This window comes from Hippopotamus amphibius, chromosome 9, assembly GCF_030028045.1.
Source record: "Hippopotamus amphibius kiboko isolate mHipAmp2 chromosome 9, mHipAmp2.hap2, whole genome shotgun sequence".
NCBI classification, from domain to species: domain Eukaryota; kingdom Metazoa; phylum Chordata; class Mammalia; order Artiodactyla; family Hippopotamidae; genus Hippopotamus; species Hippopotamus amphibius.
Genome location: NC_080194.1, coordinates 29,383,953 through 29,404,519, shown reverse-complemented (window position 1 = coordinate 29,404,519; position 20,567 = coordinate 29,383,953). Strand labels below are relative to the sequence as shown.

Genomic DNA, 20,567 nt, shown 5'->3' with positions numbered 1-20,567 from the left:
AATAGGGTCTGTTCAATGAGAAATAACAAGTCATGAAAACTAATAAATCAGGATTGGAATCTCCCCTCCCCCTACCACCCCAAGCTCATCCAGTGTTAATGAGTCTTTGGCAGCATGTCCTTTATATTTTCCTTTGAGCAGAAGGGCTTCTGTGTGTGTTTGAGTTATTACTGCAAGAGACTAGAGGGCACTGGTTTTTCTGGTGTTTGCTTACTGATGAAATGGGCACTGAAGTTAATGGACCCTAAGACTCAGGGACCATGAAAGTCTTTTTAAATACTCTGAGCAAAGACCTGAAGAATCAGATGGATGGGAATAGTCAACAAAGTGACATTATCACATCACGGCCTGTTAATTTTTCACAACACAGCATAGATGGGAAACTTATTCTTGCCTATTTCTAGGGAGGGTTATTAACCAGTGGCAGACTCTTTATAATAATAAAATGGGCTATAGTAGACTGCCTTAGAGCCTCATCAGTCTTTACTATTCGCATTTGTACCTATAGCTTTCTACTGCAAGCACTTAGACTCTCTGCCTGGGAATTTTCTCTGACACAGAAGCCTGGTCATGCAGGACTGGCCAGATATACTGGGGAGTTAGCATTCACGGGAGCACCCCTAAACTGGTGACAGACTGGAGTTGGTGGGCAAATAACTTATCATTTTTGGGGGTGGAATAATTCTGAGGCTTTCTTTCTAAAGTGGTCCAGAAGATCTCCAGCACGGCAAAGCCTCAGTTGCCTGCAGCGGTAACCTGCTTATTAACAGACTCTATAACAGTTATCTTCCCTTCCCTGTCTCATTTCCCTGTCCCCTTACTGGTGCAACTCCCAAATAAATGGTCTGTCTTGGGTTCTGCTTCTGGAGAAACCCAATGTAAAACAATGGTTAACGTATATAGCACTTACTAGTTGCCATACATGGTTCTAAGCACTTTACGTTTATTACCTATTTAATCCTCACAATAGCTCTATTAAATAAGTAATATTATTATCCTTGTTTTACAAAGGAGGATCCTGAGGTGCAGAAATGGTCTGTGGTGTCTATGGTGAAAGAGCTAATAAGTGTGAGAGCCAGAATTCGAACAACAGGTAGTCAGGCTCCAGAATCCATGCATTTAACCACTACTCTATACTATAGGTTGTCATCTCCAATACTGTAGCCACTGGCTAAATGTGGCTATTTACATTTAAATTAATTAAAATAAATTAAAATTCAGCTCTGTGGTTGCACTGATTATATTTCATGTGCTCAAGAGCCACATGTGGCTTGTGGCCTTTGTTTTGGACAGCACAGATTTGGAACATTCCCATTGTTGCAGAAATGTCTATTGGACAGCACTGTTACCCAAGACGCTCTTTTAAACCTATGGTCTATCTCAAACTTGCTTAACACTGTAGAAACACTCACTTTTCCAGAAACACCCTCTATAGAAGACATAGTTGAAGGCCAGAAAATGTCAGAAAATGTATTAGAGCTCTTTGTCATTACTCATAAGAGAGACACTCAGATCCTTCTCTTAACCCCCCTTACCTCTGATTTGCTCCAGCCAGTACTGTTGAGCACACTTCTATTGATTTCCTGATGACGTTGAATTAGCAGGTGAAAATTCAGGTAGACTGGTCTGGGGCTAGAGGCAGATATATTAACAGTGACCAGAAGAAACCATCACAACCCCAAAATGTAATGATCCTGAGATTCTGACCATGAGGATCTCATAGTCAACTGAATATGAATAACTAATATGCGAATTGAAAACAATGGACCAAGAGCTCAAAAGCACAGAAGTTGGGGTCAGCAGGTGTGGAGGTAAACAGTCCAACTAACTCAGGCCCTTACATAGGATGCGACACTATGACTTATGTTCTCTTGATGATGGCTGTGAGTCATCCAGAGAAGGTTAAGAGAATGCCATGCATTTTAAAAGGGTTTCCATCCAAAATGGCTTTTAAAAAGGGGTGTTTTCTGTTTAAAGTATGTTTCAGTTACCTGGGAATTTACTTTAGCAAAAACTCTCATTTTTCTGAGAGTGTTGAATGCAGGAGATTTTCCTCTAGTTAGCTTTACAAGAAAGTTTTAAGGACCTGTATTTCTACTTTCTTTGCAGTGTGGAACAATGCTCTCAGACAGGGAGGAGAGAGTCAGTTTGGGTCCTGTGAGTCTGAGCCAAGAAAGAATTTTAATCACCTCAGAGGAATCCAACCTGAGTAATTCCTTGACGTCATTCACTGTCCATCTCTCAGAGTGGCCAGCTTGGGTCTGGGCCACCATGCTTTGCTCATTCTCTGGCAGGCACAGACAACTCTAAAAATATTCTCTAAGAAGGGACTTCTGCGGGTTAGATGTTGGCATCTCTATTTCTCTGCGGTTTGGAGGAAGAAGCCTCCCAGCAGGTGGTCTGTGGTGGGGAGTGGGACTCAGTTGAGGTCAAGTGCCCAGTGGATTGAATCTAATTTGAGGGTTCTGAGATAACCGTCTGTATCTCCTACCCTTCAGCCAGCCTTCTTAACTGGTTTAGCAGAAGACAAAGCTATGAAGAGACATATATTTCTAGTGCAATCTCTAGTAGGGCAGGGAAAGCCATCAAGAAGCATGGACCCTGGGCAAGCTCAGGGCTCTGAGGGGGTGTTATAGAATGGGCTGGAAATTGGAGTGATTGCAAGCCTTTAAAAGGAGTAGTTAGACCCAAGATTTCCCTCTTTATCCTATGTAGTTAGATGACTGGGTCTCAGAAAAGACTGGAAGATTACCATAATGAATGCTAAAACTCTCAGCCTCCTTCATTACTCATCAGCTTATACTCCATCCCCCATCCCCCATCCCACTGGCCTTTGCAGAAGTCCTCTTAGGACAAACAAAAAGCCAAGGGAAAAGACTTACAGTTATTCATTTCATAGTTTGTCCCCCCCCCCCCATAAAATGGCAAGGTTGCTTCTCATCTAGTCACTCTATATTCAGGTCCATTGATGGACAATCTGCCATCCTCATCTTCTGATTAGTATGTTCTTACCTCCCTCTTAAATATAAATCAGCAGCTAGGGAGAACTAGAAATGTGAGGGTAGTCTCTAAAGTGAGAAGAACAAAATAAATAACCTATGTTTAACAGTTTCAGAAGGCTAGAAGAAGGTGATGCACCCATTAAGTGAAAACAGGAGGATGTAAAAAGTAACATAGAATTTTTTAAAAAAGCTATTGGAAGTTGAAAATATGATCAAAAGAATTTAAAAACAATGTAAATTTGGGAAAAGAAAAAACCTCTCATAAAGTTGACGAGAGAGAGAGAGAGAATTATCAAAGAAATAAAGCAAGAAATTTTCCCTGAATTGAAGAACATGAATTTTCTTATTGCGAGTGTTCTCCCAATACTTAGAGAACAGTAAAGACAAATAGCCTATACCAGTGGCAAAGTAGAAGGATGTGGAGTGCATCCCTCTCCACAGATGCAACAAGAATACATCAAAAGACGCAATAATTCCCACAGAGAACGAGCTGAACACCAGCAGACGACCTCTGACACCAGAAAGGAATGCAAAGATCCCGACATAACTGGGTCAGACAGAGGGGAAAAAAAAAAAAAGGAGAAAGAGGAGGAGAAGAAAGAAAGGGATGGGTCCCACACCCTGGGGTGGGGGAATCTGAAACAGAGGGGAGATTGCCGAATTCGGGGAAACGTCCCTTATCTGATGGGGAAACCCCTTCTCCAACGGGGAATTTCCCTGGGTCAGAAGGGAGGCATTTGGGACTGTTCAAAGAGGGTGAAGCGGCTGATTTGTGGCAGACATGAAAGAGTAAGAAACACACGGAGGATCTGCACCACGGCTCAGTGTGTCCAGACTGAGACGTCGGTTCGCAGCTGAACAGGGGGTCTGGGAGCTGGAACGTGGGAACCAGAGAACTGGTTCAGGGTGAGAAACATTGTTGGCAGTGGAGAGACAAACTGAGAGGACAGGAGGGAAGAAATCTGCAGCGGAGAATGCCTACCATGGAAAGGTGGGCAGCCATGGCGGTGGCTTAATACTGCTGACTCACAAGCAGGGGCAAGGAGCCATGGGTGTGGACAAAGGAAGGACTCATCTGGGCCTGGCTAATGCAGTCAGGGATAACAAAGGCCCCCGGGTAGGGCTGGCCTAGAGTGCCTGCAGCTGAGAGCCAAAAGTCCACAGAGTGGCCCAGCTCTGGAGACATTCTGTTTACAACTGAGTCGCTGGTGTCCCTCTGCAACAGGCACTGCCTGAGCCTCCCAAGCCTCTGCGACCCAGGCAGGGTGCCACTACTCACTTACTCCCAGGGGAAGGAGTCACTATTGTACCCTCTCTCTCCCCACACACTGGCACTTACAGATGAACAATAAAGGAAGCTTTGCTGGTTGCAGAGTAACACAGAAAGCCCAAGGTGGGTAGAAGGACACTTACAGCTGAGATCCCAAGGAAACAGAAATATTATTATTAATTCTATTGATCTGGTCCATTCTGGGGTCAGTTCTAGATGTTTTTTTTTTTTTTTTTTTTTCAAATTAATTACTATCTTAGTCCTAAGGGATCTACACATTTTATAAATTTTTAATCTATTTCTTATTCTATTTTTATTTTTAGCCTTTTTATATATTTCTATTTCTAGCAAAGTTTTTTGTAGTGCTAACCATATCTCTCCTACCTTCTTTTCAGCTCTTTTATACATTTCTATTATTTTCTTTTTCTTTTCATATTTCCAGTCACACTACACTCTTCTGTTGCCCTGTCTTCTATCCTTTTTTCATTTCTTTTATCTTAATATACTTATAATCAATATTATCGCTGGGCTCTGTTTCCTTGCTTTATTCTCCAGGTGACACACTGCTTTGGTTTTTATTATTAGGTTTGGTCTTTATCTTAGTTCTAAGTATAATTCTCTGATTTCATTCTGAGAATCTTCAGTCTGTCTGGTGGTACTCTTGCTCTTTATTATATTTAATCCTAGCTTTCAAAATCTCCCTGAATATGTGTTTGTGTGTGTGTGGTGTTTGTTTGTTTGTTTTGTTTGTTTTTTTGGTTTTGAATATCTGTTGGTTTTCTCTTTGATTGTCTGATTGCATACTGGGATTCTTCTGTCAGGTCTTTCTAGTGCCTTATGTTCTATTGGATTCAGTATTTGTGTGTCTTATACATGTATATGTTTCCTCAACTTAGTATTTGTTTGACTCAACACTCTGCCATTAGTCTGGGGCTTGGACAGTCTTCTTTAAACCCCTTTATTGCTGGGACAAGCAACCTCTTAAGTCTGGACTACACCATCAGAAGTCAAGTAGGAGGCTCTGGGGAGGGAGCACTGAATCCACTACTAGGGAGACTAGAGACTACTAGGGATTCCTCAGACACAGGGAAGATTAACTGCAGAGAACTCTCACAGAGCCCTGTATCAGAGGCTAAGACTCGGCTTCGTCTGACTGTCTGCAACTTCCAGTGCTAGACACCTCACACCAAACTACAAACAAGACAGGAACTACAAACTACAAACCCACCCAACAGCACACAGACTACCTAAAGCTATATTAACCTCACAGATACCCTAAAACACACCACCTGACACGGTCCTGCTCATCAGAGAGAAAAGACACAGAGCCACATACAGGAAAGCAGACACCAGACCCCCCACCAGGAAGCCTACTCAAGACACTGGACAAACCCTACCACAAGGGGCAGAGGGCAGAAACAAAAGGAATTACTACTAGGCAGCATAGGGAAAGGAGACAGCAAACCCTATAAATTAAACAAAATGAGAAAACAAAGAAACACCATGCAGGCAAAGGAGCAGGAAAAAAACCCCCACAAGACCAAATAAATGAAAAGTAAATAGGAAAATTGCCTGAAGAAGAATTCAGAGTAATGATAGTAAAGATGATACAAAAGTCTCGACAACAAAATAGAGAAAATACAAAAAACAGTTAATGAGGACTCAGAAGAACTAAAGAGCAAACAAACAGTAATGGACAACAAAGTAAATGAAATTGAAAATACTCTAGATGGTATAAACAGCAGAATAACTGAGGCAGAAGAACAAATAAGTGAGTTGGAAGATGGAATGGGGGAAATAACTGCTGCAGAGCAGGAAAGAGAAAAAAGAATAAAAAGAATGGAAGACAGACTCAGAGACCTTGGTGACAACATTTAGTGCACCAACATTTGAATCATAGGCATCCCAGAAGAAGAAGAAAAAAAGAAAGGCTCTGAGAAAATATTTGAAGAGGTTATAGTGGAAAACTTCCCCAATATGGGAAAGGAAATAATTAACCAAGTCCAAGAAGTGCATAGAGTCCCATACAGAATAAATGCAAGGAGAAATACACTGAGACACATATTAATCAAGCTAATGAAAATTAAACACAAAGAAAAAATATTAAAAGCAGCAAGAGAAAAGCAACAAATAACATATAAGGGAAAACCCATAAGGATAACAGCTGATGTTTCTACAGAAACTCTGCAGGCCAGAAGGGAATGGCAGGATATACTGAAGGTCCTGAAAGAGAGAAACCTACAGCCAAGAATACCCTAGTCAGCAGGAATCTCATTCAGATTTGATGGAGAAATCAAAAGCTTTCCAGACAAGCAAAAGTTAAGAGAATTCAGCACCACGAAACCAGCCTTACAACAATTGCTTAAGGAACTTCTCTAAGTAGGACACACAAGAGAAGGAAAAGACCTACAAAAACAAACCCAAAACAATTAAGAAGATGGTAATAGGAGCACACATGCCAATAATCACCTTAAATGTAAATGGATTAAATGCTCCAACCAAAAGACACAGACTGGCTGAATGGATACAAAAACAAGACCCTTCTATATGCTGCCTCCAAGAAACCCACTTCAGACCAAGGGATACATATAGACTGAAAGTAAAGGGATGGAAAAAGATATTCCATGTAAATGGAAGTCAAAAGAAAGCTGGAGTAGCAATACTCATATCAGACAAATTAGACTTGAAAGTAAAGACTATTACAAGAGACAAGGAAGGACACTACATAATGATCAAGGGATCCATCCAAGAAGAACATATAACAATTATAAATATCTATGTATCCAACATAGGAGCACCTCAATACATAAGGCAAATGCTAACAGCCATAAAAGGAGACATCGACAGTAACACAATAATAGTAGGAGACTTGAACACCCCACGTACATCAATGGACAGATCATCTAAACAGAAAATAAATAAGGATACACAAGCTTTAAATGACACATTAGACCATCTCGACTTAATTAATATTTATAGGACAGTCCATCCAAAAACTACAGAATACACTTTCTTCTCAAGTGCACACAGAACGTTTTCCAGGATAGATCACATCTTGGGTCACAAATCAAGCCTCAGTAAATTCAAGAAAATTGAAATTATACCAAGCATCTTCTCTGACCACAACACCATGAGACTAGATACCAATTACAGGAAAAAACTGCAAAAAATACAACCACATGGAGGCTAAAAAATACGCTATTAAACAACCAAGAAATCACTAAAGAAATCAAAGAGGAAATCAAAAAATATCTAGAAACAAATGACAATGAAAACACAACAACCCAAATCCTATGGGATGCAGCAAAAGCAGTTCTAAGGGGGAATTTTATAGTAATACAGTCCTACCTCAAGAAACAAGAAAAATATTGAATAAACAAGCTAACCTTACACCTAAAACAATTAGAAAAAGAAGAACAAAAAAACCCCAAAGTGAGCAGAAGGAAATAAATCATAAAGATCAGAGCAGAAATAAATGAAAAAGAAATGAAGGAAACAATAGCAAAGATCAATGAAACTAAAAGCTGGTTCTTTGAGAAGATAAACAAAATTGATAAACCATTAGCCAGACTCATCAAGAAAATAAGGGAGAAGACACAAATCAACAGACTTAGAAATGAAAAAGGAGAAGGAACAACTGACACCACAGAAATACAAAAGATCATGAGAGACTACTATAAGCAATGATATGCCAATAAATTGAATAACCTGGAAGAAATGGATAAATTCTTAGCAAAGTACAATCTTCGAAGACTGAACCAAGAAGAAATAGAAAATATGAACAGACCAATCACAAGTACGGAAATTGAGACTGTGATTAAAAATCTCCCAATACACAAAAGCCCAGGGCCAGATGGCTCCAAAGATGAATTCTATCAAACATTTAGAGAAGAGCTAACACCTCTCCTTCTCAAACTCTTCCAAAATATAGCAGAAGGAGGAACACTCCCAAATTCATTCTACAAGGCCACCATCACCCTGATACCAAAACCAGGCAAAGATGTCACACACAAAAAAAGAACATTACAGGCCAATATCACTGATGAATGTAGATGCAAAAATCTTCAACAAAATACTAGCTAACAGAATCCAACAGCACATTAAAAAGATCATACACCATGATCAAGTGGGGTTTATCCCTGGAATGCAAGGATTCTTCAATATACACAAATCAATCAACGTGATACATCATATCAACAAACTGAAGGATAAAAACCATATGATCATCTCAATAGATGCATAAAAGGCTTTGACAAAATTCAACATCCATTTATGATAAAAACTCTCCAGAAAATGGGCATAGAAGGAAATTACCTCAACATAATAAAAGCCATATATGAGAAACCAAAAGCCAACATCATTCTAAATGGTGAAAAACTGAAAGAATTCCCTCTAAGAACAGGAACAAGACAAAGGTGCCCACTCTCACCATTATTATTCTACATAGTTTGGGAAGTGTTAGCCACAGCAATCAGAGAAGAAAATGAAATAAAAGGAATCCAAATTGGAAAAGAAGTAAAATTGTCACTCTTTGCAGCTGACATGATATTATACATAGAAAACCCTAAGATTCTACCAGAAAACCGCTAGCACTAATCGATGAATTTAGTAAAGTAGCAGGATACAAAATTAATGTGCAGAAATCTCTTGCATTCCTATACACTAACAAAGAAAGAGCAGAAAGAGAAATTAAGGAAACTCTCCCATTTACCATTGCAACAAAAAGAATAAAATACCTAGGAATAAGTCTGCCTAAGGAGGCAAAAGACCTGCATGCAGAAAACTGTAAGACACTGATGAAAGAAATCAAAGACGATACAAACAGATGGAGAAACATACCATGTTCTTGGATTGGAAGAATCAATATTGTGAAAATAACTGTCCTACCCAAAGCAATTTACAGATTCAATGCAATCCCTATGAAATTACCAATGGCATTTTTCACAGAACTAGAGCAAGAAATCTTATGATTTGTGTGGAAACGCAAAAGACCCCAAATAGCCAAAGCAATCTTGAGAAGAAAAGATGGAGTTGGTGGAATTAGGCTTCCTGACTTCAAACTATACTACAAGGCCACAGTGATCAAGATAGTATGGTACTGGCACAAAAATAGAAAGGAAGATCAATGGAACAGAATAGAGAACCCAGAGGTAAACCCAAGCACATATGGGCACCTTATCTTTGACAAAGGAGGCAAGAATATACAATGGAAAAAAGATAGCCTCTTCAATAAGTGGTGCTGGGAAAACTGGACAGCTGCGTGTAAAAGAATGAAATTAGAACACTTCCTAACACCATACACAAAAATAAACTCAAAATGGATTAAAGACCTACATGTAAGGCCAGACACTATCAAACTCCTAGAGGAAAACATAAGCAGAACACTCTATGACATACATCAAAGCAAGATCCTTTTTGACCCACCTCCTAGAATCATGGAAATAAAATCAAGAATAAACAAATGGGACCTAAGGAAACTTAAAAGCTTTTGCAGAGAGAAAGAAACCATAAACAAGACAAGAAGGCAACCTTCAGAATGGGAGAAAATACTTGCCAATGAAGCAACAGACAAAGGATTAATCTCCAAAATATATAAGCAGCTCATGCAGCTTCATACCAAAAAAGCAAATAACCCAATCCACAAATGGGCAGAAGACCTAAATAGACATTTCTCCAAAGAAGATATACAGATGGCCCACAAACACATGAAAAGATGCTCAACATCACTAATCATTAGAGAAATGTAAGTCAAAGCCACAATGAGGTATCACCTCACACCAGTCAGAATGGCCATCATCAAAACATCTAGAAACAATAAATGTTGGAGAGGGTGTGGAGAAAAGGGAACCCTCCTGCACTGTTGGTGGGAATGTAAGTTGGTACAGCCACTATGGAAAACAGTTTGGAGGTTCCTTAAAAACTAAGAATAGAATTACCATATGATCCAGTAATCCCACTCCTAGGCATATACCCAGAGAAAACCATAATCCAAAAAGAAACATGTACTGTAATGTTCATTGCAGCACTATTTGCAATAGCCAGGACATGAAAGCAACCTAAATACCCATCAACAGATGAATGGATAAAGAAGATGTGGCATATATATACAATGGAATATTACTCAGCCATAAAAAGAAATGAAATGGAGCTATATGTAATGAGGTGGATAGACCTAGAGTCTGTCATACAGAGCGAAGTAAGCCAGAAAGAGAAAAACAAATATTGTATGCTAACTCATATATACAGAATCTAAAACAAACAAAAGGTACTGATGAACCCAATGACAGGGCAAGAATAAGGATGCAGATGCAGAGAATGGACTGGAGGACATGGTGTTGGGGTGGCGGGGGGCAAAGGGGAAGCTGGGATGAAGTGAGAGAGTAGCATAGACATATACACACTACCAATTGTAAAATAGATAGCTAGTGGGAAGTTGCTGCAAAGGGAGATTAACTCGATGATGGGTGAGCCTTAGAGGGCCAGGACTGGGAGGGTGGGAGGGAGTCTCGGGATGGAAGGGATATGGGGATCTATGTATAAATACAACTGATTCACTTTGGTGTACCTCAAAAGCTGGTACAAAAGTATAAAGCAATTATATTCCAATAAAGAGCTTAAAAAAAATAGCCTACACCAAGGCACAACATCATGCATGGTATTTCAGAAGACAGGAACAGAGAGAGGGAAAGGGAGGGGGAGGGAGAGGGAGATGGGGGAGGGAAGGGGGAGGGGAGAGAGAGAGAGAGAAGCCCTATCCAAAAAAAAAAAAGGTAGGGGGAAAATGGATTTCTAAACAGTCATACTGGAACTAGAAGATAGATAATACTTTCACAGTTCTGAATGCAAATGATTTCCAACTTAGAATTCTATTTCCAGAAAATCTATCATATAACGATTAGTTTGCTCCACCAAAGTAAGGTAGTAAACCAAGAATGAGGGACAAATAGGATGGATATACAGGTGACGGGCAGAAGGAAAATTAAACAGATGAAAAGAGGGGGAATTACTAACTAAAAATAAAAACATGCAAGGAAATTTAATCAAAGTACACTATGTGGCTCAGCTAGTCTGTACATGGTCTTCATAATATAAACCCTGAATATCTATTTGACAAACAGATGATATTACTATATTGAGAGAATGTGAGTGGAATAAGTATGTGTTTTATTTGGGTGGAGGGTAATATACAAGGACTCTTGTTAAACACATCATTGTAATATAAGCATCAGGAGGGCAGGGGTTTTTGTTTTGTTCACTGCGAGTTGCTAGTGCCTAGAAGAATGCCTGGCACATAGTAGGTCTTCAGTAGATATTTCCTGAGTGAATAAAACTTTCCCCTAAGGAATATTTCTCCAAGGAAATTTGTAAAGAAAAAAGAAAGTTAAAGTAAATAAAAATAAACTTCAGAAGCTATAGTACATGGAATCTGTTTCTCTCTTAAATTTAATGACTGTCATTTTCAAAATGTAAAGTTAATTACATAAAATAGTTAAACCAAGCACTGAAACATTCGAGACAATTTAAAAGCAAAAGATATTCCTGGGAAACCATTCGCTGTAAATCCTCATGCTAGTTAGTTTGATTGGGGTTGCCTTGAAGCTCAGAACAGTTCCAGGAAAATCAAAATGTAATTGTCTCGATTTAGAAAGCAAGGCATTTTATTGACTTTTTCTTCCATTCACTCACAAATATAATAAAAGATGGGTTGAGGAAAAATGCCCTATTTTGCTTTTCAAGCTGGAGTTCAGAAGAGAAGCCCTTCCTCTCACGGTAGATTCCAGAAAGTTTTCACCATGATTTCTTTTATGAAATAAAAGCGGCGTGTCTTTGGATCAACAATCTGCTTTTCCATCTAATGGATCTAAATTGGGTGCAATTCAACTTGGCTGCGAATTTGCTGCTGACTCTTACTGTAATGAACCCTTGGAACCGTTCATTCATTATCCTCTGGCTCACTCCCCAGTCGCCGAGCATTCGCTGTGCACCTACTGTGCTCCAAATATTGTGCAAAGACACTAATGGAGGGAGATTAGGCCAACTAATTCTCGGTGCTCAGAGCTAAAGTAGCCAGTCCCATCGGGGTACCCAAGACGATATAGAAAGCGTACCAGGACTACTTGTGTGAAGATGGGCCTCTTCCTTTTTGTCAGAGCGCAGGGATCCGAGTCTCCGCAGTGTTTATAAAAACTTTCACCGACTACCCCAGGTAGGAGCTCTTCTCGAATTGTGGGCCACCCATCGCGTGCCTTCGAAGTGGAAGGTGCCGCCGGGGATTGTGCCCCGCTACGGGTGGCAGCAACGCTGTCGGTCCTAACACTTCAGAAAAATCCTAGTGAGACAGAGTCTGTAGAGAGGCTGTCAGCTTTTCAGTCCTTAGCCCCAAGAGTCCAAAGTTCCCCCTAAATTCATATTTTGGGGCCTCTAGGGCGTCCAACCCCCAAACGCCATTCCTCTTGCGCTCTCTGCGGGCTTCCCCGGCTCAGCTCGCCACAGATATTTTGTTGGAGGTTAGGGAGCCTGGAACCCGAGGTCTGGGGCCTTTGAGACCTTATCTCTTACCCCGCCCCCTGCGCAGGCCCTCTTCGGGGAGTGATGCTGCCCGGAGCTGCTGGGGCGGGCTACAGTCTCTGCCAGACCTCAGAGATGGTGGCAGTGGTCCGGGAAGAGGCGGTGAAGGGGGCAGAGGCGTTAAACTCCCAACTGTGCCTTTCCACCTGGCAGTCCCCTTCCCGCTCCAGAAGCCGGGAAAGGGACGCGGAAGTGTCCCCTCATATTTGCAGGGCTCTGGGAGAAGGGTCCCCAAGTAAAGGCCCCTTCGGTGTCACCGGTTGCACCCAAAAGCGAGCTCAACAACTGGGGCGCAGAGAGACAGTCCCACTATTACAGCAGAACCCCTGAGAGCGCAGCGCTTCCTGGAGTGGGATTTCACGGGGTCCTGGGAGTCCTCCTGCCTTGCTTCCTGTCCGCCGAAACCGCAGCCACCTTCTTGGCGCCGCGCAGCGTTCCGGACGCGAGGGGAGTCTCGGGGTGGTGCAGCCTCTGTGCTTTCTGCCCGCCGGGGTAGCAGGCCCGGCAAGAGTCCCCCGGTTTGGCGACCCGGATTCTTTGGGGGTGTTACCTGGAGTTTCCATTGCCCACATGCTGGAGGGCAACCCGTCTTTGGCCCGCAATCGGGGTTCTGCCACATTAAATAAGACCCGGAGTGCCTAGACAGACGTCCCCTGAGCTCCCTTTTGACCTGCAGAAGCGGTCGTCCCCAACTACAGGCGCTCCGCGAGCCTCTGGCTTCGCTCCCTGCCCCGCACCCCTGGACGAGGTTTCCTGAGAGGCTTCGCGAGCTCAGGAGGGCTCGGCCGGCGCATTTGGGGTCGCAGCTGCCAGGTTGTGCAGGGTTTTAGCCTGAGGCCCTGAGGATGGTTGCGCTCCTTCACTTCTTCCTCACTGCCTCTACCCCCCAGTCACTCCACGCCCCTTCTGCCAGAGCTGGAATCTTCTCCCTGCGCCCGCGGGGACTCTAGACCCGGCTTTCCTTAAGGAAAAAGGGAAAGTCAGAGTCCGTGCGCGAGCCTATGCGTGTGTCTCTGTGCGTGCTTGGGGGACAATGTGTACCCCTGTGTATATAAAAAGTGCTTGTTTCCGAAAGCAGAAACTCGAGGGGTTGCTTTGGGATCCGGGCGAGGTCGGTTTGGGTTGATGCGCGCTCCCTCCCTCGCGAACAGCTGCTAAGGGCGCGTCTGTTGCAGCGAGTGCTGGCGGTCTAAGCAGTGTCTGTGTGTGAGTGCGAAAGGAGAGCGTCTGGCTGGGGTCCAGGTAGGTGAGCGCCAGACTGACGTGCAGCCTGCGGGAGGCGTGATTGCGGGCACCACCCGGCCTGTGGCTGCGAGTGTAAGTTCAAAGGTTCCCCTTTGGGCTTGCAGCCCACCCGTGGGGTTGGCGCTGACGCCGCCCAGCTCCGCAATCAAGCCTTTCAGGGAAGTGGGGCGGGGGTGTGGGGCGAGATAGGTAGAAACCCGCCACAGGAGTCCTGGCCCAGCAGCTTGGCAAACAGAAGGCAGAGGCACCGGACAGCTGTGTAAACCCACTTCAGCGCTGCAGTGCAGGATCCTCTGTTAGAGTGGGGGATGCTGAACCCGCAGTCGAGAATTCGGGAGTACGAGAGGAATGCCTAGCTCTTTGTGCAGGCAGTGCCAGCTTAGCCCCCTACCCAGTCCTCTCTTCCACTCCTACCCGTCCCAGAGGAGTAAGAAGAAAGAGGCTAGGCTGGCAGACTGGAAGCAGAACAACTTTGCGGGACCCTGGGAGGCAGGGCACGGTTGAAGGAGAGGAGGGAGCGGAGGATACCCCAGATCGCCCCATGTAGTCCAAAGAGATCAGTCTTTCAAGGACCCTTTCCCCCCACCACTCCCTTCCTCCACCGTCGTCTATTTCATCTGAGATCCCTTCAGAATCTAAGTGACCGGGCCGGGGTCCCTACTGGCATGGCTGGAGGAGATGCGAGGCCGGAGTTCTGGCACAAAGAAAGTACCTGAGAAACTCAGGCCCCTCACTGTCGGTGACACCAAACTCTCCCCAGTTTGCTCCCACTTTCTGGACGTCGAAGGCTCTCTGCTCTCTCCGAGCCCTCCCGCTCCTCAAGCAATGACCTCATTGCGAATGACAGCCAGAGCGGATGGTTCCCCTCCCTAGTGGACCGGTGTGGGGAGAGCGAGCAATGACGCAATCGGAGCTGGGTCGCTCCTGGCCACTTTGGATTGGCCGCGTGGGCTCGTGGGGACCTCCCCGCCCCCTATCACTTGCATAAGAGCCGAGAGCTCCGCGGAGAAGACGCCCACAGCAGGCGTTGTGTCTATTTGGGTGGACCCGCCGCTCGCGCTCTCCTGAAACTCGGGTCGCCAGGTGAGAACTTCCCACTCTGCTCACTCTAATTACCAGCTTCTGGATAGTTCATCTTAATTTGCTCCATCTGCCTGCCTGCCTGCCTCTCTTTTGCTTCTCACGGCCATCCCGGCCTGCCTATAGCCAGGTGCTGCTAGCTGTCTATCCCGCTCGGAAGAAGTCGGGAGGTTGGGGCTGTCAGCTCATTTTCTTCTAACTCGCGTCAGTGGAACCGCAAGCATCCCCAGGGCGCTGAAATCTCCGTGAGCCCAGCCCTAGCTTCCTAGCCTATCTGTGTCTGCGGCCCCTGCATTGGTGCCCGTCTTTTGCATGAGCAGTCTGTATCCTGAGGAGGGATCACGTTTGGTTCTCAGGACGGTTGAGCCTGAAGCTTCCTCTGAGGTACTTCCAGCCCGCGAGCGTCCTTGGGGCATTGGCGCAGACTTGGGGCAGTTGTAGGCAGCCGGCCAGAACATTTAGCTGGCGTCCAGCACCTGCTGCTATACTGCACTTCAGTAAAGGCAGGCTGTGCGGTCAGAGCCCAGATACGCACGTTAAGTTCTCCCCAACTCCAAAGCCAAAACCACAGACTGACAGATTAGCGCTCCTTTCCAATTTGCCCTTCCTTCCTTCCTCTCCCACCCCGTTGGCGGCGAAGTCCAGCGGAGGTGAAGGTGGTCCTTCTCAGCCTCTGAAAAGATACGCACAGTCTACAGCAAGGGTGGGTCCTCGCTTGCATAGGGCAAAAGATGTGGATTTATGTGCATGCACGTGGCTTCTTTCTGTCTTTCCACAGGACAGAACCAGAATCCCCCACTTTCACCCCAGGACACCTGTTTCTGCTGTACCAAGCTATTCAGTATATTTTGAGATTCAAAGCAGCCCATCTGGCAAATGAACTGAACTGAGGGGTGGGGAGGTGGGCTAACCTGCCTGCATTCTCAAGGCAGTGGTGGCAGAGGCCAGACTGGAGCCTGGGTCTGTGGGCTCCAGTCAGGGCTGGTCTTGGTGCAGTGGTAACATCATTCTCCCTTTACAGAGAGGCATCATGGGCTTCGGGAGATCCTCCCCCTTCCTGGCTTTCAGCATCTTGGTCCTGTGCCAGGCAGGCAGTCTCCAGGCGGCACCATTCAGGTGAGACAGCCTGAAGCCATGAGAGCATTCCCTTTCCACTGCCCCTGGGGTCAGGCAGTTCTCTGCCTTTGAAGTCACAGCAGTGGGAAGCTCCCAGTGAATCCACACCCGCAGGTGGACACTGGCCTGGAGCTCTGTGGGCTGGGAGTCAGGAGAGCCACATTCTCAGGGAAAGCCACAGGGACCAGGAAGCCTGACTGCTTATCCTGGGAAGGAGGCAGGCAGGGGCTTAGAGCCTATGTTGGGTTTGCTTCCTCTCTCCAGGTCTGCACTGGAACCCCTCCCAGATCCTGGGGCACTCAGTGAGAAGGAAGGGCGCCTCCTGCTGGCCGCACTGGTGAATGCCTATGTGCAGAGCACGGCCAATGAGCTGGAGCAGGAGCAGGGACAGGAGACGGAGGGCTCCAGGTAAGGCTCCCTCTGCAGCCCTGGCGTATTCAGGAGGACCTATCCCAGAGAGGTAGGAAAAACCACATCTAGCCAGGGGTCCAGCAGATTGTCCCTGTTGGCCAGGACCTGGGACCCAGCCATTCTCAGCCAACATGGAAGACAGAGGTCCAGATGCAGCTAGAGGGACTGTGGTTAGACACATGAAAAAGATCCATTCCTGAAAGCTGTTAGGAAATGAAATGGGGAGGTGTGGAATCACTTACTCTGGGAATTGGTCTTGCCCCACTGAGGAGAACGCCCACCACTGGATGAGTTAGGACTGGTAAGTGTGAAGCCAGGGGATGGGCCTGTTATGGCTCAGGATGTCTTAGATATTTAACCTGTGTATGTTGTTCTTTCACACCTGCAAGGCACCTTCATTGCATATTTGCAAGGTGAAGCCAAAGGCCTTGCAGAGGGTGGGGTCAGGTAGAGCAGTGTCCAAGGTAGGTCTGGGGCCTTTAGAGGTGTAGAATCTATGGAGATGTGCATGTTCTCATGGGGCCAGACTCCCTGCCCCAGCCCCACCTCCCTGTGCAACCTGAGCTTGGAGCTCACACCAGCAGAGTCATGTGTTGTACCTGCATCCACCCTCAGAACCTCTCTGCAGAGCATGAAGGACTGAGCAGCATGTGGAATGCCAGAAAAGGTCACCCCTTCCCCACTGCAGCCCTTCCCCACACTGCCCTGGATCAGCGAACCTCTGAGTTCTCCTAATGGAGGATGTATGAGCCATCCCCCTGCCTGCCCCTCTACCTCTGCTCCAGGCACCTGCTCCCTGGTCTAACCTTCTGCATGACTGCCCTCAGGGGCAGCACTGGTGCATGGTATTGTCTGGCATGTCTTTTCCCTGCAGCCTGACCGGCTCCAGAGCTAAGCGGTGCAGTAATCTGAGTACCTGTGTGCTGAGCGCCTACTGGAAGGACCTGAACAACTTTCATAGATTCTCTGGCATGGGCTTTGGGCCTGAAACACCTGGCAAGAAAAGTGACATAGCCAGCAGCTTGGAGAGGGACCGCTTCTCCCATTTTGGGGTGCCCCAGGATGCCAACTGAACGCCTTCCACTCCTTCCTGATTTCCTTTCTTGTTCCCATGGATGAAGTTAATGCATGCAGATTTTACTCTGATTGCTCTTCAAGCTGGTATTGGTAGCTTTGCTTATGACAGAGAATGTCGGGGACCTCAGGATGGAAAGAAAGAGAATAGGACTCACAGACAAGGTTAGAGATAAGAGAGAGTGAGGTAAGCTTCTGAGATCCCAGAGGATGTCATGGCAGAGCCTCCAATCCCAGCTTTATCCCTAATGCCTCATCATTGATGAATAAACCTATTTTCTAAAAGGATTTGCACTTTTGTGGTCTTTACTCTGGTCCCTGTCCAAGGCCTGAGAGTGCTCAGGGCCTATGCTTAAAAGTAGCCTTAGCCTTAGGGTAATGGGATATAGAGCTTGGTGTGGGTCCCTGTGAACCAGCTCCAGCAATAAAAACAAGTGTGCTGAGGAGCAGGTAAGCACTTCGGGGGGGAGGATGCTGCAAACCCTGTGCTCTGAGCCTCTTCCAGGTAAGACTTCAGGTAATTTTCATTTTTCCATGGAAAGTGGTTTTGTTGGTGCTCGTGACTGGGGTATGGCTTCTGTATGCTCCTTGTGTGTTGGGGTGGGTGTATGTAAGGGATGATAAGTGTAGGGTTTTAGTACTTGCCACATGGCTTAGAACTGGATTTTTTTGTAAAAATCTTTGGGCAGGGCTTCTAGCAAAGGCTGCCAGGCCATTTCCCCTAACAGCTTTGATAATTGCATTTAGGAGAAGCACTTATTCTTAAGTGGTGTGTCAAAGAGCTACAGTTCTCTCTATGAAGGCCATGTGGGATAGGCTCCTCTCACTGACAGGCCTTCTCTCCTTTCTCCATCCTGCAAATCAGCATCACTACCCAGAAGAGGTCCTGCAACACTGCCACCTGCGTGACCCATCGGCTGGCAGGCTTGCTGAGCAGATCTGGGGGTGTGGTGAAGAGCAACTTTGTGCCCACTAATGTGGGCTCCGAAGCCTTTGGCCGGCGCCGCAGGGACCTTCAGCCCTGAGCAGTGAAATGACTCTGGGAAGAAGGTGATTACCTTGTACTCTCGGATGGGAGGAAAAGGGATTTGGAAGTTAGGACACACATGTTGAAACCCATTGGACCTGCGTTCAGATCCATCCTCTCCTACATTACATTCGAGATTACATTCTTCCTCTTGAGTTAGTGAGTTCCTTCTACTACTCAGCTTGAAACGAGAGCACTAGGATGGGCTGCAGAAATGCAGTGTCATCTTTCTGAGAAAAGAGAGAGAGAGAAAAAAAAACAAAACCAACTTGCTGTATTCAGAAAGATAGGGCCTTGCAAATCTTAGCCTGGGCCACTCATCATTAATGAACCCAGTTTCAGAAAGCCCTCAACTCTTGATCAGTGTTCAGACCAGAGCGCTATAATCATAATACTACTGCTAATATTAATAGTGACCATTGAATTTTCTCACCATTTGCCTTAAAAGCTTGCTTACATCTCATAACCCATAATTTGTAAATGGTGTTCAGTTAAAGAAGCACTTCTATAACCTTGTGTTCTTTCAGTAATAATTGTGATTATTTCCTTCTTGTCTTTCTTATTCTCCTACTTCTCTTTCTTCTTTTCCTCCTTCTCCTCCTTTTCTTCTTTTTGTTTTATTTCTTTTTCATCTCAGGTTACCATGAAGCTGAACTCACCACTTCTATTAATTTCTGTTGACAACAACTTGGTGAGGAGGCCCCATGGAAGATATACATGTTTGCATCCTAATAGATATTGAAAAAAAGCGCCTTTGTCACTTGAAAGGAATGAAACTGAATGCAAAATAAGCTAATTCCTTATTTGTTGTGCATCTTTTTTTATATTTGATTCTATGTGCAGTAAATGTGATGGCATCTCTTATTAGCTTATCTAGTAGCAAACTGGTTCTTTGAAAGGTATCCATGGCAGCTCTGCCAAATCTTACAGGGACATGAAATCAGTGCCTCTGTGGCCTCTGGGGACACATGGTAATGGTGATGCTATGCTTTATTGTCTAAGAACATGACTGTATAATTTATTTAAGGAAATGTCAATATTGTGCCATTTGTGAACTTCATTAAGATTAAAAACATATTTTGGATACACTTGCTTCAAGACCCCATTGGTTCATTTCAAATTGTCTTCCTATTTGATAATAATGATGATGATAATATTATTATTTAATAATAATGTATTTTGAGTGCTGACTATGGGCCAGATGATGTTCTAAGATAGTGCTTTATGCCTATTAATTCGGTTACTCTTCAGGTCAACTCTATGGGGCTAGACCCCATTATCATCTCCATTTTACATGCAGGGAAACAGAGGCACGGAGAAGTGAATCCAAGGTCACACAGATAGTGGCAAACACAGGTGTTGGTTTCCAGAGCTTCCAGCTAAAATCACTGCAGTGTATGCTTTCCAACAATGGCTCCTGATGTTTTCCAGAGATCTGTGAGCCATCCTTTGACCTAGCTGCCTCACACGGTATACCCTCAGATTTTTGAGGACAAATGGGAAATTTAAAACATACAACCTAGTCTTTTTATTATAAAACGAATCCCTTCTATTAGCTGATGCTATAGACTGTATATTTATGTTTCTCCCAAAATTTGTATGTTGAAATCTAACCCCCAAAATGATACTATTAGGAGGTGGGGCCTTGGGGAGGTGATTAGGTCATGTTAGTCCCCTCATGGATGGGATTAGTGTCCTTACAAATGAGGCTGAGAAAACTCCCTTGCTCCTTATAGTGAGAAATTTGCTGTGAATGAGGAAGTGGGCCCCCACC

The 20,567-nt window shown here is 44.8% G+C and overlaps 1 protein-coding gene across 2 annotated transcripts; it reads left to right on the top strand.

Moving 5' to 3' along the window:
* The first annotated feature begins 15,119 nt into the window (after nt 1–15,119).
* On the top strand, nt 15,120–19,883 carry CALCB (calcitonin related polypeptide beta). 2 transcript variants are annotated; one of them, XM_057750271.1, is made up of 5 exons: nt 15,120–15,168; nt 16,189–16,281; nt 16,546–16,689; nt 18,632–18,816; nt 19,431–19,883. In XM_057750271.1, exons 2-4 carry the CDS (start codon nt 16,196–16,198, stop codon nt 18,789–18,791), a joined length of 390 nt encoding a protein of 129 aa, XP_057606254.1. In that variant the 5' UTR covers nt 15,120–15,168; nt 16,189–16,195; the 3' UTR covers nt 18,792–18,816; nt 19,431–19,883. The 2 variants fall into 2 exon arrangements, with proteins under 2 accessions (XP_057606254.1, XP_057606253.1); XM_057750270.1 differs by lacking the exons at nt 18,632–18,816; nt 19,431–19,883 and adding an exon at nt 17,567–18,051.
* The last annotated feature ends 684 nt before the right edge of the window (nt 19,884–20,567 follow it).